Below are 17,921 nucleotides of genomic sequence, written 5' to 3'. Positions count from 1 at the left end.
TTCAGCGGTACCATGGATATTTATATGCGTCTTTTTGATCGCGCGTTATTACACTTTTTGTTTGGCGGTATGATAATAAATCATTATTTTTTGCTTCGTTTTTTATTTTTATTTTTTAAGGGGTTCGCTAAAGGGGTTAACTAATGGGACAGTTTTATAGGGCGGGTCGTTACGGACGCGGCGATACCTAATATGTCTACTTTTATTGTTTTTTTTTTAATTATTTCCAAAAAATGGATTTATTGGGGGAATATTTTTTTTTTTTTCTAATATATTTGGCGATTTTTTTTTTAAATTAGTTTTACACTTTTTTTCATTTTTTTTTTTACTTTATTAAATAGTCCCAGGTGGGACATCACTGTTCTGTGACAGATCGCTGATCTGTCACATCACAGATCACTGTGACAGATCAGCGATCTGACACAGGCACTGCAAAAGGCTTCCTCATGCCTGCACTTTGCAGGCACTGAGGAAGCCAGCTTCCTGCAGGCCCCCGAAGGCCCCCGTCGCCATCTTGGATTCGGGGGCCTGGAGGAAAGGCGTCCCCCGCAGCAGCGCTGCACATTGCGCTGCCGTGGGGGGCTCAGGGAAGCACGGAGGGAGACCCCTCCCTGCCGATGCTTCCCTTTAACCCCCGGTACACCGCGATCGTGTTTGATCGCGGTGTGCAAGGGGTTAACGTGTCGGGGGCTGTCCGTGACCGCCCCTGACACATTGTGCCGGGTGTCAGCTGTGATAATCAGCTGACACCCGGCCGCGATCAGCGGCGCTCACCACGTGGGCGCCGCTGATCGCGCCGATGTACTATCCCGTCCATGGGCATAGGGGCCCGGGTCCCATGGACGGGATAGTACGTCGGATGGCAGAAAGGGGTTAAGCTCACTGGCCTATAATTTCCAAGTTCAGTTTTTGCCCCCTTTTTGAATACTGGCACCACATTTGCTGTACGCCAGTCCTGTGGTACAGACCCTGTTATTATGGAATCTTTAAAGATTAAAAATAATGGTCTATCTATGACTGTGCTTAATTCCAGCAGTACTCGGGGGTGTATCCCTTCCGGGCCTGGGTATTTCTCAACTTTAGTGATTTTTAGACACCGCCGTACTTCCTGCTGGGTTAAGCAGGTGACATTTAATGGACATTTAATCGTCTAATTGTATGGCGAAAAAGAGAATATGAAGCTTTTAAAAAAAAAACAAAAAAAAACCCTTGTGTATTTTTACATGTGTAAAACGTGTCACAGTATCGCTCCCAGTTTTACTTGTGTCACAGTATCGCTCCCAGTTTTACTTGTGTCATTTGTATCGCCTCCAGTTTTACTTGTGTCATTGTATCACCTCCAGTTTTTCGCCTGTCATTTATATTGCCTTTAGTTTTACTCGTGTCATTGAATCGCCTCCAGTTTTACTCTCGTGTCATTGTATCTCCTCCAGTTTTATTCTTGTGTCACCTTTAGTTTTACTCTCATGTCATTGTATCGCCTCTAGTTTTACTCTTGACTCATTTGTATCGCCTACAGTTATTCGCTTGTCATTGTATCGCCTCCAGTTTTACGCTTGTGTCATTGTATTGCCTCCAGTTTTACGCTTGTGTCATTGTATTGCCTCCAGTTTTACGCTTGTGTCATTGTATTGCCTCCAGTTTTTCGTCTGTGTCATTTGTATTGCCTTTAGATTTACTCTCGTAAAAGTCCACAGCAGGTGGACTGTATAAACTTTCATTTATCCATTTGACTCCTAAAAACTCGGACCTCACTCTGAAATACAAAGTCTGTCTTCAGTTTTTCACAGATCCCCCAAAGAATTTTATGGCCAAATCTGATCCGCAGAACTGATGTGTGTATAGATCAATGAAAGTACTCAATAGGGCCGTGTACTGTCTATTTAAAAAAATGGATGTGCACAATGGATGTGTGAATGCAGCCTAAGTAATCTTTGCACGGCTATCATGGCTTCCATTTTATAGGCTCTATTACTTACAGGTCTTAACCCACCACTGACCTTTATACCACCCCTATAGAGGCTAAAAGGATATACTTTAGGCCTCCGCTGGGTGAACTATGGATATGCTTGACAAATTACTTAGCAGTGTAGATGCATCGTAGCTTACTGTGCAGTTACATGAACAATCTTTATTAGTACAATCGAATAATTTATTAACCCTATAATTGATCAGAATTCCTAGGAAATTGATTTCACTCTGCTACAGCTGACCATTTACTATGCCTTCATTGCACTCCTGATATCAATTATAATCTAAGGTAAGCGAGCTAACAACACAGCAATTGATCAGTCTCAGCATCACGTCATTTACTGCGCTCATTTTGGATGTGACTTAGAGGCGGCAGGTCGCAGATTTTGTCCCTTTAAGGTGCTTTGAAAAAAAAGTTAGGATTTTTTTCCAGGCATCTTCCTGTGCTTTGGCATGTTCTTTCATTCGTCCTCCCCACAACATTGGCATACCCAGCAGTTTGTGGTGGGAAGCACTGCACAATGGTGAATAAGGGGGCTCGAGTAGGTGCCCGGCGCCAGGATAGCACTGAAACTCCACATCCTTCTGATGAGCTTTGAGACGGGCGACCAGTTGATCAGCATATGTGGCACTAGGCCAGTTTTTGTCATCTAATCCGCTCAAAACGAGAAAAGCCGCTGGGGACCGTTCTACTGGAATAAGACACTCTGAATTTGCTGGATCCAACGGATCATCCATGGATTCTGAGAAGTCAAACTCACCAGTGTCTGTGAACTTAATCTTCTCAGCATTGAATCCAATACATGGGATGACGAACTTACCACATGGTAAAGGGGCAAAAGTGTTGGCGCCACAACCAGATATGCTGACGGCTGCTTTAATCCCAGTTAGGAAAGTTGCCATGCTCAGAGCCAAATCGGCACCTTTCGAGATACCAATGACTCCAATTCTTTCTTCGTCAACCTACAACAGTTTAAAAGCAGAATATCAGAAATCAGAAAATGTTCTACAAAATATGTGCATGGACCGAACGCGGCTCTGCACTTCTATTTCCAGTAAAAAGCTGTTTTGCAGTGATCAGCAACGCTCCGCTCTTGTGAAACTACAATGTTCACCATACCCGGACAGCGGCCTGGCAAGATTGTACTTGATTGATTGATTGACCTAGGTCTTTTTTCAACGTATGTAACCTCTCTCTGTAAGGGCTCATTCAGACGTCTGATTTTTGCGTACGAGTGCTATCCATGGTTTTCAGGGATAGCGCTCGAACCTACGATAGTCTATGGGGCCATTCACATGTGCAAAATTTTCCTCAGACCAAGAGGTCTATAGAAAATGGTGGAGACATGTCTGATTTTGAACTGAGAATCAGATCAAAATCAGCATTGCAAGTCAATGAGTCTGTGAAAAAAAAAAATCGGCCTGCATTCAGATGACATTAGAGTGCAGTTCAATTTCAAGGACTGACAGAATGGAAAAGGTGTACATTTTTTTTCTCGAAACACTAGAACTACACACTGATCAAACTGTGACAAACCCATTGTGTCACTGGCCGGGTTTACCCTGGAGAGACGTAATTAAGTGACTACCTGACCGTCACTAGAGCCCCTGATGGTGAGGACAGGCTGGGCCATTACGGAAGTCACTAGGTGACAGTCCAAGGCAATGCTTGGACCTGCAGCAGCTAACCTACGGGTCAAAGCAGAAATACGAGGCACAGAGGGTGAGGACAGACAGTCCGAGGTCAGGGCACGCAGCACAGGTACAACATATAAAGCCGGGATCAGGAGTGGAGAGATCAGACAAAACAAGTAAACAAGCTGGGTCAGTAACAGGAGAGACAAAACAAGAATGAACCTAGACTGGTAACTAGAGACAAGTTATGGAAGGAGGAGCTGCCTAATATTTCCTCTGCTGGCAGGGGATAGGCCAGGGAAGCAAAACTATGCAGGACAGGGTGAGTTAAATTCCTGCAGAGTCTGGCAGCACTTTGCTATAGCCAGGTGAAGGCTCTCCAGCCAAATGAGGATTGCCGCTGTGCTTGAAGTGCTGCAAGAAGCAGTTCAGTGCGATGGCCTGACACTGGGAGAAGTAGGGCGATGAACGCAGTGAGCAGGATGGCACTGACAAGGCTTGCGAGTTACCGTCAAGTTCAAAATTACTGATCAGAATAATTAATTTGTTTTTCTCATACATGGAAAAGTCTGATGTCTAAATGAGCCCTAAGGAACGCCGAGAGTTGTAGTTTCACAACAACTGGGATGCTGACAACTCTTTTTCAGATATTGTGGGATTGGCATATTTATTAAAACACTTTTCCAAACTATCTGATCAGGCCATTAGTGAATAAATACATGTTTAGGAAGCACGGATGCTGGATATTTGAAAAAATATGGTTATAGAAAAAGCAGCAGTGCCAGAGAAAATGAATGTCAAGACAAAATAAAAAAGGAAAAATTAAAAAAAATACCTTTGGGTGGCATCTAAGAAATTCCAATGCATTTCTAAAGTAATCCAAATAAAGCCCCCCAAGGTTTTTTGGAAGGTCTTCATAATCAAAATAGGCCAGTGCCATAGTGCAAAAGCCATGGCTGGCCAGGAGACTAGCTCTGTGCTCCATGAGACCTCCGCCTGTGCCATAGAGATCAATGAGGGCAGGGAACGGACCGGGTCCTAGAAGAGATAGAAAAAGTCAGAATGATCACACGAACGATAACTCACATTTTTAAACAGTTTTCAGCAGGCTCCTTATCAGCAGAGGCAGGATCACAATGACAGGTGACATCTCTGTACACAGCTGATAACACAGGATCCTCCAATCAGAATAGGCAATGTCACAGCTGACATACACTCATTAGAAGCTTCAGTAATCAAGCTGGGGCCAAAATCAGACTATTGTGGCTATGTACATTTGTTGTTTCCTGAAACAATAAAAGTCAAAAAGCCCTAGTGACCAGTGGGAAAATTGCAAGATTTATATTTTCTATTTTAATATAGATTTTGATGTGTAAAAAAAAAACTGACAAAAATCCAGAGAAAAAAAAAATAAACATTTAACACAAAAACCTGATATGAGTACATGAGTCTTTATGCTGAGTTTCTGGAGTCGAAACTGGGTAGAAGCTCTATGTATTTGAGGAGGATTCTAGAGTTTCCTCTCAACTTCTCCAAAAATAATTTTTCACATAGTCAAAAGATGTTCCCTCTAAAAAAAAAGCTTCTAAAATGCCTGAAAGACTCTTCCCATTCATTGCTATGTTTATTCCAGTTTGCGCTCACATGTTCAGATTTTAAGTGTTGTGTTTACTCTTCAGATTTTGGAAAACACTTGACGGGAAAGATAAAAAGTGACCATCATTATGAAGAGTACAATGTTCACTCTAAGTTTTTTTAAATAGTTAAAAAATGACGAGTTTTCTAGTGAAAACTTCGTCAGGAAACTCTAAGGTGGAGTTTTTTGGGGTTCCTGAAATGGTTTTGATGAATTTTGCAAGTTTTTTTTCTGAAACCAGTTTTGATAACGTTTTCATTTGACCAGCTACAAAAAACTCCTTATATACACAGGGTTCTCGTCAGATTCCCCATACACATTACAGGGTTTTTTTTTATGGAGTTTTTGCATCGAATCCTCTTCAAAATTCTCCTTGAAAAATTTCCCTATTTTCATTTTCATGGGAAATTCACTATGCTGTACAGAGGTTTTTTTTAATTGTTTACTGCCTAGACAAATTTGTAGCTCTTCAACTTCATCTACATGTAGTTTTAGTGTATGTGCACACGTCAAGGAAGTTATCCACTACTTTAGCATTGATAACTTATCCTTAGGATAGGTCATCAGTGTCTGATAGACCGAGGTACAACAACTGCAACCCCCGCCACTCAGCCGTTATCTTGAAGGGATTTTCAAAAATATCTGGTGGGAAAAAAAACTGCAGGTCACATTTTGGAAGCGGATCCTGAAGGAAACCTTTCCAATCTAGGCACAGCCCAGAAAAAGTGCCACAAAGTAACGGACATAATACAGAACAATGTGTTTGTGACATCACTGCACACACGGTAATAGTGACATCACTGCACACCTGGTAATAGTGACATCACCGCACACGGTAATAGTGACATCACTGCACACGCGGTAATAGTGACATCACTGCAAATGCGGTAATAGTGACATCACCGCACGCACGGTAATAGTGACATCAATGCAAATGCGGTAATAGTGACATCAATGCAAATGCGGTAATAGTGACATCACTGCACACACGGTAATAGTGACATCACTGCAAATGCGGTAATAGTGACATCACCGCACGCACGGTAATAGTGACATCAATGCAAATGCGGTAATAGTGACATCACTCTACACACGGTAATAGTGACATCACTGCAAATGCGGTAATAGTGACATCACTGCAAATGCGGTAATAGTGACATCACTGCACACACGGTAATAGTGACATCACTGCAAATGCGGTAATAGCATATTTCCCATAAGGGATGGGGGCAGTGCTCTAGAATCACTGCGTTGAGAAACACGTGATGGTGTCTCCGCAGTGTTGGATGTTGATCTCCATGAGTTCATTCATCCTCATCTTCACAGTCTTTTACTAGGCATTGCTCCTACCAGCCAGTTTCCTACTCCACACTGATGAGGGGCAATACCCCGAAACAGCTGTCTGTGGATGGATACCATGTTTTGGCATAGGTGGTTTCCTTCATTGGAGACTGCCCTTCCCGTGGTTGTTCCTTCCCGGGGAAAGACCTGGCTGGTCATTGCTTGCGTTGAGAAACATGTGATGGTGTCTCCGCGGCTTCTGTTTTGCATATTTCCCATAAGGGATGGGGGCAGTGCTCTAGAATCACTGCGTTGAGAAACACGTGATGGTGTCTCTCCGCAGTGTTGGATGTTGATCTCCATGAGTTCATTCATCCTCATCTTCACAGTCTTTTACTAGGCATTGCTCCTACCAGCCAGTTTCCTACTCCACACTGATGAGGGGCAACACCCCGAAACAGTTGTCTGTGGATGGATACCATGTTTTGGCATAGGTGGTTTCCTTCATTGGAGACTGCCCTTCCCGTGGTTGTTCCTTCCCGGGGAAAGACCTGGCTGGTCATTGCTTGCGTTGAGAAACATGTGATGGTGTCTCCGCGGCTTCTGTTTTGCATGTTTTGCATATTTCCCATAAGGGATGGGGGCAGTGCTCTAGAATCACTGCGTTGAGAAACACGTGATGGTGTCTCCGCAGGTTGATAAGTAAGCGGATTGCAGACCCCTGATCCTGTCCACACAACTAGCAGTAGTCGTGGAGTGTACCTATGATGATCCTAGACGCCTCAACACAGCCGGAGAGCTAACTAAGTCTAAAGCAAGAAAGGGGAAATCTAAACTGCCCCGGAGCAGACCCCAAAGTAATAGCCCCCAAACATATATTGTCGGTGAGACCAGATGAAAACACAAACGCAGGCATAAAAATAGACTGAGCAAACGATGGGGCCCACACTGACTAGACAGGACAGGAAAGTGTCATGGTTAGGACATGGTTAATGTCCTGTTCTCACAGGGTTAACTTTTGCCGGCCTCTCTTTGGATCTGGGAGGGGTATTTATACTCACTCCAAACTAGCATTCTCTGTCAGTTATACTGCTGTTCTGGTGCGTCTGACCCATGGTGTGCATGTACTCTGCGTTGTTTGTTTGCTTCCCGTGTATGACCCGGCTTGTTCCTTCACTCTGTACTCCGTCTCTCGTTTTGGTACCATTGACTTTTCTGGTTCTGACCTCCTGGCTTGGCTATCCTTACTCCGTTACAGTTTACCCATAGTCTAATGCCCGTTCTGGTTTTCTAATCTATTGCTACGTCCTGACTATCCATTCTGTCTAATCCTTTGGTACTGTATTGCTATCTCGTGCTTTGACCTCGGCTTGATCTGGTTTCTGTCTCTGTCTATGCCCCTTGATAACATTGTCCTGTAGTTACCTTTCTAGGCGTTTCCCTGCAGCTCCAAGCTCTGTGGTGCTTAGGCCACGCCCCCAGCAGTCATGTGCTTCAGGTCCTGGAGCATGCATTGTCACCACTGCTGCCCGCTCCGCAGGTATCTTTGTGCAGTCTTTGTAGGGAAAAAAAAAAAAAAAAAAAGTGTGTTATCCTCATGGATCCCATACAAGCCTTGGCTGATCAGGTCAAGCACCTGACCCAAATGTTCCATAAACTCAATGTGGAACAGCGCACGATGGCCCATACCCAGCAACAGTTGGTGGTTACTGTGAAGGGGGCTGTCGATGCAGGGGCTTCTAGTTCTGGGGGTAGAGATGTGTCATTAGCGTACCCTGAATCTCCGGTCAAATTGCCCGACCCTTTCTCAGGGGATAAAAAGGAGTTCAGGTCTTTCAGAGAAGGATGCAAGCTTTTTTTTCTCTAAGGCCCCGCACCTCCGGGGATGAGTTCCAGAGGGTGGGGGTCATTATTTCCCTACTTCGGGGGGCTCCGCAAGCATGGGCTTTCTCTCTGTCTTCCTCTGATCCTGAACGTATCTCAGTGAACTTGTTCTTTGAGGCTCTGCGGCACATCTATGACGAGCCTGATAGAGTGCGTCTGGCTGAGGATATGGTGATGAGTGTGACACAGGGGAGGCACTCTGCTGAATGGTTCTGCTCAGAGTTTAGACGTTGGACCGCCGAAGTCTCCTGGAACGACGACGCCCGGAGGGGGCTGTTTCGCTGGGGCCTTTCTGACCATCTGCAGGATGCTCTGGCATTACATCCGCCTCCTGATACCCTGGAAGAAGCCATGATGCAGGCGGTCCGTATGGACCGAAGACTCCGTGCTAGAGGAATGATGCAACAAGAGTCTCCCTTGTACCACTCATGTGGAAAATTTAAGTTGTTTCATTATGAATAATCTGCCTGCAGGACTGGTATTGGGAATGCCCTGATTGCAACGCCACAATCCTCTTATTGATTGGGTGAAGGGGGAGATCACCCGATGGGGATGTCATGATAATGGTCTGTGTTGTAACCCAGTTCCTTTTGTCAATCCGATAAAATCCGTATCTGTGTCATCTGTCGGTCTGGAGGGTATTCCGGAGTACCTGAGAGACTTTAAAGATGTGTTTTCCGAAAGCGAGGCTGAGGTGCTCCCACCACATAGACCATATGACTGTGCTATCGATTTAGTACCTGGAGCCAAATTATCCAAGGCTCGTTTGTTTAATTTGTCCGGGCCTGAGCGCCAAGCTATGAAAGAGTATATTAAAGAAAGCCTTCGCAAGGGGCATATTCGTCCCTCGGTCTCACCCGTGGCAGCGGGGTTTTTCTTTGTATAGAAAAAAGATGGTGGGTTGCGACCGTGCCTCGACTTTCGAGAACTGAACAAAATTACTGTTAAGAACACATACCCTCTCCCGTTGATTCCTGATCTATGCAATCAACTCACGGGGGCCAAATGGTTTTCTAAGCTCGATCTATGAGGGGCTTATAACCTTATAAGGATCCGGGAGGGGGATGAATGGAAAACAGCATTCCTCACAACTGAGGGGCTGTTTGAAAACCTGGTTATGCTCTTTGGCCTCACTAACGCTCTTGCGGTTTTGCAGAACTTAATTAATGTTGTTTTTTCTTACTTGATTGGACGTTACGTAGTCATTTACCTGGATGACATCTTGATTTACTCTGAGGACAGTCAGTCACACTTGCATCAACTGCGTACGGTGCTTATGAGACTCCGGGAGAACCATTTGTATGCTAAGCTGGAGAAGTGCTCATTTTATATGCAAGAACTGTTTTTTCTGGGTGTAATTGTATCCGGGGAGGGATTCCGCATGGATCCAGGGAAGGTTCAGGCCATTACAGATTGGGTGCAGCCTCATGACCTGAAGGGGTTGCAGCGATTTCTGGGCTTCGCTAATTATTATAGGAAGTTCATTAAAGGGTTCTCGCAGGTTGTAAAACCCTTGATGGACCTCACTCTTAACCCCTTCACCCCCAAGGGTGGTTTGCACATTCATGACCGGGCCAATTTTTACAATTCTGACCACTGTACCTTTATGAGGTCATAACTCTGGAACGCTTCCATGGATCCCGGTGATTCTGACACTGTTTTCTCGTGACATATTGTACTTCATGTTAGTGGTAAAATTTCATTCAAATAACTTGCGTTTATTTGTGAGAAAAACGGAAATTTGGCGAAAATTTTGAAAATTTCGCAATTTTCCAAATTTGAATTTTTATGCCCTTAAATCACAGAGATACGGCACACAAAAAACTTGATAACTAACATTTCCCACATGTTTGCTTTACATCAACACAATTTTGGAATCAAAATTTTTTTTTGTTAGGAAGTTACAGTGGGGCAAAAAAGTATTTAGTCAGTCAGCAATAGTGCAAGTTCCACCACTTAAAAAGATGAGAGGCGTCTGTAATTTACATCATAGGTAGACCTCAACTATGGGAGACAAACTGAGAAAAAAAATCCAGAAAATCACATTGTCTGTTTTTTTTTCATGTTATTTGCATATTATGGTGGAAAATAAGTATTTGGTCAGAAACAAAATTTCATCTCAATACTTTGTGATATATCCTTTGTTGGCAATGACAGAGGTCAAACGTTTTCTGTAAGTCTTCACAAGGTTGCCACACACTGTTGTTGGTATGTTGGCCCATTCCTCCATGCAGATCTCCTCTAGAGCAGTGATGTTTTTGGCTTTTCGCTTGGCAACACGGACTTTCAACTCCCTCCAAAGGTTTTCAATAGGGTTGAGATCTGGAGACTGGCTAGGCCACTCCAGGACCTTGAAATGCTTCTTACGAAGCCACTCCTTCGTTGCCCTGGTGGTGTGCTTTGGATCATTGTCATGTTGAAAGACCCAGCCACGTTTCATCATCAATGCCCTTGCTGATGGAAGGAGGTTTGCACTCAAAATCTCACGATACATGGCCCCATTCATTCTTTCATGTACCCGGATCAGTCGTCCTGGCCCCTTTGCAGAGAAACAGCCCCAAAGCATGATGTTTCCACCACCATGCTTTACAGTAGGTATGGTGTTTGATGGATGCAACTCAGTATTCTTTTTCCTCCAAACACGACAAGTTGTGTTTCTACCAAACAGTTCCAGTTTGGTTTCATCAGACCATAGGACATTCTCCCAAAACTCCTCTGGATCATCCAAATGCTCTCTAGCAAACTTCAGACGGGCCCGGACATGTACAGGCTTAAGCAGTGGGACACGTCTGGCACTGCAGGATCTGAGTCCATGGTGGCGTAGTGTTACTTATGGTAGGCCTTGTTACATTGGTCCCAGCTCTCTGCAGTTCATTCACTAGGTCCCCCCGCGTGGTTCTGGGATTTTTGCTCACCGTTCTTGTGATCATTCTGACCCCACGGGGTGGGATTTTGCGTGGAGCACCAGATCGAGGGAGATTATCAGTGGTCTTGTATGTCTTCCATTTTCTAATTATTGCTCCCACAGTTGATTTCTTCACTCCAAGCTGGTTGGCTATTGCAGATTCAGTCTTCCCAGCCTGGTGCAGGGCTACAATTTTGTTTCTGGTGTCCTTTGACAGCTCTTTGGTCTTCACCATAGTGGAGTTTGGAGTCAGACTGTTTGAGGGTGTGCACAGGTGTCTTTTTATACTGATAACAAGTTTAAACAGGTGCCATTACTACAGGTAATGAGTGGAGGAAAGAGGAGACTCTTAAAGAAGAAGTTACAGGTCTGTGAGAGCCAGAAATCTTGATTGCTTGTTTCTGACCAAATACTTATTTTCCACCATAATATGCAAATAAAATGAAAAAAAAACAGACAATGTGATTTTCTGGATTTTTTTTTCTCAGTTTGTCTCCCATAGTTGAGGTCTACCTATGATGTAAATTACAGACGCCTCTCATCTTTTTAGGTGGTGGAACTTGCACTATTGCTGACTGACTAAATACTTTTTTGCCCCACTGTATAAGGGTTAAAAGTTGACCAGCGATTTCTCATTTTTACAACACCATTTTATTTTTAGGACCACATCACATTTGAAGCCACTTTGAGGGGTCTATATGATAGAAAATACCCAAAAGTGACACCATTCTAAAAACTGCACCCCTTAAGGTGCTCAAAACCACATTCAAGAAGTTTATTAACCCTTTAGGTGCGTCACAGGAATTTTTTTGAATATTTAAAAAAAATGAACATCTAACTTTTTTTCATAAAAAAAATACTTCAGGTTCAATTTTTTTTATTTTACCAAGGGTAACAGGAGAAATTGGACTGCAAAAGTTATTGTGCAATTTGTCCTGAGTACGCTGATAGCTGATATGTGGGGGGAACGACTGTTTCGGCGCATGGCAGAGCTCAGAATGGAAGGAGCGCCGTTTGACTTTTTCAATGCAAAATTGGCTGGAATTCAGATTGGACGCCATGTCACGTTTGGAGAGTCCCTGATGTACCTAATCATTGGAAACCCCCTACAAGTGACCCCATTGTGGAAACTAGACCCCCCAAGGAACTTATCTAGATATGTGGTGAGAACTTTGAACCCACAAAGGCTTTACAGAAGTTTATAACGTACAGCAGTACAATTAAAAAACCATATTTTTTCCACAAAAATGATCTTTTCACCCCAATTTTTATTTTCCCAAGGGTAACAGGACCCTAAAAGTTATTGTGCAATTTGTCCTGAGTACGCTGATACCCCACATGTGGGGGTAAACCACTATTTGGGCGCATGGCAGAGCTCGGAAGGGAAGCAGCGCCATTTGACGTTTTTGGCTGGAATTGAGATCGGACACCATGTCGCGTTTGGAAAGCCCCTGATGTACCAATACAGTGGAAACCCCCCACAAATGACACCATTTTGGAAACTAGACCCCCCCAAGGAACTTATCTAGATGTGTGGTGAGAACTTTGAACCCCCCAGTGCTTCACAGAAGTTTATAATGTCTGGGCGTGAAAATAAAAAAATCGTATTTTTTCCACAAACATGATCTTTTAGTCACCAATTTTTATTTTACCAAGGGTAACAGGACCCTAAAAGTTATTGTGCAATTTGTCCTGAGTATGCTGATACCCCACATGTGGCGGTAAACCACTATTTGGGCGCATGGCAGAGCTCGGAAGGGAAGCAGCGCCATTTGACGTTTTTGGCTGGAATTGAGATCGGACACCATGTCGCGTTTGGAAAACTCCTGATGTACCAAAACAGTGGAAACCCCCCACAAATGACACCATTTTGGAAACTAGACCCCCTAAGGAACTTATCTAGATGTGTGGTGAGAACTTTGAACCCCCATGGGCTTCACAGAAGTTTATAACATAAAGCCGTACAATTAAAAAATCATATTTTTTCCACAAAAATGATCTTTTCACCCTCAATTCTTATTTTTCCAAGGGTAACAGGACCCTAAAAGTTATTGTGCAATTTGTCCTGAGTACGCTGATACCCCACATGTGGGGGTAAACCACTATTTGGGTGCATGGCAGAGCTCGGAAGGGAAGCAGCGCCATTTGACGTTTTTGGCTGGAATTGAGATCGGACACCATGTCGCGATTGGAAAACCCCTGATGTACCTAAACAGTGGAACGCCCCCACAAATTACACGATTTTGTAAACTAGACCCCCCAAGGAACTTATCTAGATGTGTGGTGAGCACTTTGAACCCCCCCAGTGCTTCACAGAAGTTTATAACGCCCGGGCGTGAAAATAAAAAATTCGTATTTTTTCCACAAACATGATCTTTTAGTCACCATTTTTTTATTTTCCCAAGGGTACCAGGAGAAATTGGACCCCAAAAGTTGTTGTCCAATTTGTCCGGAGTATGCTGATACCCCATATGTGGGAGAAAACTACTGTATGGGCACACGTCGGGGCTCGGAAGGGAAGTAGTGACGTTTTGGAATGCAGACTTTGATAGAATGGTCTGCGGGTGTCATGTTGCCTTTGGAGAGCCCCTAATGTACCTAAACAGTGGAAACCCCCCACAAGTGACACCATTTTGTAAACTAGCCCCCCCAAGGAACTTATCTAGATGTGTGGTGAGCACTTTGAACCCCCCCAGTGCTTCACAGAAGTTTATAACGCCCGGGCGTGAAAATAAAAAATTCGTATTTTTTCCACAAACATGATCTTTTAGTCACCATTTTTTTATTTTCCCAAGGGTACCAGGAGAAATTGGACCCCAAAAGTTGTTGTCCAATTTGTCCTGAGTACGCTGACACTCCATATGTGGGAGAAAACTACTGTATGGACACACGTCGGGGCTCGGAAGGGAAGCAGTGACGTTTTGGAATGCAGACTTTGATGGAATGGTCTGCGGGTGTCAAATGCGTATGGAGAGCCCCTGATGTACCTAAACCATTGAAACTCCCCACAAGTGACCCCATTTTGGACACTAGACCCCCCACGGAACTTATCTAGATGTGTGGTGAGCACTTTGACCCCCAAATGCTTCACAGAAGTTTATAACACTCGGACGTGAAAATAAAAAAATCGCTGATACCCTACATGTGGGGGTAAAACACTGTTTGAGCGCATGGCAGAGCTTGGAAGGGAAGGAGCACCATTTGACTTTTTCAACTCAGAATTGGCTGGAATTGAGATCAGATGCCATGTTGCATTTGGAGAGCCCCTGATGTGCCCAAACAGTGGAAACCCCCAATTCTAACTCCAACCCGAACCCCAACACACCCCTAACCCTAACCCTAGCCCTAACCCTAGCCCTAACCCCAACCCTAATGGAAAAATGGAAATAAATACATTTTTTTAATTTTATTATTTTTCCCTAACTAAGGGGGTGATAACGGGGGGTTTGATTTACTATTCATGGCGGTTTTTATGTTTGGCAGCTGTCGCACGCTAAAAGATGCTTTTTATTGTAAAAATAGTTTTTGCATCACCACATATTGAGAGCTATAATTTTTCCGTATTTTGACACACAGAGTCATGTGAGGTCTTATTTTTTGCGGGACGAGTTGACGTTTTTATTGGTACCATTTTCGGGCACGTCACATTTTTTGATCGCTTTTTATTCCGATTTTTGGGACGCAGAATGAACAAAAACCAGCGTTTCATGAATTTCTTTTGGGGGGGTGCGTTTACACTGTTCCACGTGCGGTAAAATTGATAAAGCGGTTTTATTCTTCGGGTCAGTACGGTTACAGAGGCACCTCATTTAGGTCGTTTTTTTATGTTTTGTCGGTTTTATGCAATGAAAACTATTTTATATAAAAAATAATTATTTTTGCATCGCTTTATTCTGCGAGCTATAACTTTTTTATTTTTTCGCTGATGATGCTGTATGGCGGCTCGTTTTTTGTGGGACAAGATGACGTTTTCAGCGGTACCATGGATATTTATATGCGTCTTTTTGATCGCGCGTTATTACACTTTTTGTTTGGCGGTATGATAATAAATCATTATTTTTTGCTTCGCTTTTATTTTTATTTTTTAAGGGGTTCGCTAAAGGGGTTAACTAATGGGACAGTTTTATAGGGCGGGTCGTTACGGACGCGGCGATACGTAATATGTGTACTTTTATTGTTTTTTTTTTTTATTCCCAATAAATGGATTTATTGGAGGAATATTTTTTTTTTTTCTAATTTATTTGGCGATTTTTTTTTTAAATTATTTTAACACCTTTTTTTTATTTATTTTTTAACTTTATTAAATAGTCCCAGGTGGGACATCACTGTCCTGTGACAGATCGCTGATCTGTCACATCACAGATCACTGTGACAGGTCAGCGATCTGTCACAGGCAGTGCAGAAGGCTTCCTCATGCCTGCGCTTTGCAGACACTGAGGAAGCCAGCTTCCTGCAGGCCCCCGAAGGCCCCCGTCGCCATCTTGGATTCGGGGGCCTGCAGGAAAGGAGCCCCCCGCAGCAGCGCTGCACATTGCGCTGCCGTGGGGGGCTCAGGGAAGCACGGAGGGAGCCCCCTACCTGCCGATGCTTCCCTTTAACCCCCGGTACACCGCGATCATGTTTGATCGCAGTGTGCAAGGGGTTAACGTGTCCTGGGCGGTCCGTGACCACCCCTGACACATTGTGCCGGGTGTCAGCTGTGATAATCAGCTGACACCCGGCCGCGATCAGCGGCGCTCACCATGTGGGCGCCGCTGATCGCTGAGACGTACTATCCCGTCCATGGGCATAGGGGCCCAGGTCCCATGGACGGGATAGTACGTCGGATGGCAGGAAGGGGTTTAAAGGGCAGATGTAAAAAATTGGTCCGTGGCCGCAAAAAATTCCTTCCTGGCATTAAAGAAGTGTTTTACTACAGCCCCTGTGTTGGTACAACCCGATTCATCAAGTCCTTTTATCGTCGAGGTCGACGCTTCGGAGGTGGGGGTGGGGGCAGTATTGTTACAGGGCCCCTCTAACCTGACTAACCTCAAACCCTGTGCCTTTTTCTCTAAGAAGTTTTCTTCGGCCGAGAGAAACTATGATGTCGGTAACAGGGAATTGTTAGCAGTTAAATTGGCGTTTGAAGAATGGAGGCATTTTTTGGAGGGGGCCGCTCATCCCATTACGGTCATCACTGATCATAAAAACCTGGCCTATATCGAGTCTGCTAAGAGATTGACCCCCAGACAAGCTCGGTGGGCACTTTTTTTTTCTCGATTTCATTTTACCATCACGATCCGACCAGGGTCTAAAAATGTAAAGGCAGATGCCTTATCCCGAAGTTTTGATTCTGTGTCCCCTCCAGAACCTCCTTCCTCCATTCTTCAACTGGGAGTGGTTGTAGCCGAAATCTCCTGTTACAGAGAGAGATTCTGGAAGCACAAGCTCCCAGGAATAAACCCCCAGGTAAACTGTTTGTACCCGAACAATTCCGTCCCACACTCCTTCAAGAATTTCATGACTCTGTGTTAAGTGCACACCCTGGTATTGAAGCTACCCGGGGGGCAGTAGCTAGGGGTTTTTGGTGGCTCTCTATGGGTACTGATATAAAAAGGTTTGTGAATACTTGTGGGGTGTGCGCGCGCTCTAAAAGCTCTCAGGTCCGGCCGGGGAATTGGTGCCTTTGCCAATTCCAGATAAACCATGGACACACCTGTCCATGGAATTTATCACTAACCTTCCACCTTCCAAGGGCAACTCAGTGGTATGGGTAGTGGTTGATAGATTTTCTAAGCAAGCCCACTTTGTGCCATTACCTGCATTAACATCCGCTGAAACCTTGGCCCGCTTGTTTATACAGCACATTGTTCGACTGCATGGAGTGCCTGTGAACGTGGTGTCGGACAGGGGTGTGTAATTTGTGGCCAGGTTTTGGAGAGCGTTTTGTATGAAGTTGGGGGTCACGTTGTCATTCACCTCTGCCTATCACCCGGAATCCAACGGACAAACGGAAAGCACCAACCAGTCATTGGAGCAGATTCTGAGATGCCTGGCCTCCTCCAAACAGGAAGACTGGTGTGAGGTATTACCCATGGCAGAATTTGCATTCAACTGTCGGATTAATCAGTCTACTGGAAAGTCTCCCTTTCTGGTCAATTATGGGTTTGTTCCGCAGTTTGGGGAATTTTCCCGTATGGATTCGGATTGCCCTGGTGCCGAGGGGATGGTACAACAATTAAAAATCCTCTGGAAGGAGGTACAGGGGAACATCTCCAAAGCCCAGAAGAAGTTCAAACATTTTGCAGACAGGAGGAGGGGGGTGGTTCCTGCGTTGACAGTGGGGGAAAAAGTCTGGTTGTCCACCCATAACATCAAACTTAAAATACCCTCTATGAAGTTGGGCCCCAAATTTATTGGCCCATGCAAGATTGTAGAGGTGATCAACCCGGTGGCATACAGATTACAGTTGCCCACCTCCTTCAAAATCTCTAACGTCTTCCACAGGTCCCTATTAAAACCTGTGGGGACAGTTAGAGAAGATCCCTCATCTGTGGCTCCACCAGTGTTGGTAGAGGGTCAACTGGAGTACGAGGTAGGGCGCATCGTTGATTCGCGGTGGGTGCGCCA

The 17,921-nt window shown here is 44.5% G+C and overlaps 1 protein-coding gene across 4 annotated transcripts in view; it reads right to left on the bottom strand.

The window, feature by feature from the left end:
• Window positions 1-2,105: 2,105 nt before the first annotated feature.
• JMJD7 (jumonji domain containing 7) overlaps window positions 2,106-17,921 on the bottom strand; it is a 70,896-nt gene continuing 55,080 nt past the window's right edge. For 3 of the 4 annotated variants that reach the window (XM_073586607.1, XM_073586621.1, XM_073586623.1), the window contains 2 exons: window positions 4,442-4,644; window positions 2,106-2,934 (listed from right to left, as the gene is read on the bottom strand). In XM_073586607.1, the coding sequence (XP_073442708.1) occupies window positions 2,335-2,934; window positions 4,442-4,644 (803 nt within the window). In that variant the 3' untranslated portion in view covers window positions 2,106-2,334. The remainder of the gene's footprint in view (window positions 2,935-4,441; window positions 4,645-17,921) is intronic. The other variant, XM_073586615.1, reaches the window with a different exon arrangement.

Source organism: Dendrobates tinctorius, unplaced genomic scaffold (assembly GCF_039654945.1).
Source record: "Dendrobates tinctorius isolate UK_male_01 unplaced genomic scaffold, ASM3965494v1 ptg000010l, whole genome shotgun sequence".
In the NCBI taxonomy this organism is placed as follows: Eukaryota; Metazoa; Chordata; class Amphibia; order Anura; family Dendrobatidae; genus Dendrobates; species Dendrobates tinctorius.
The sequence above is the reverse complement of the archived record's forward strand: the minus strand, read 5'-3'. Positions and strand labels throughout refer to the sequence as shown.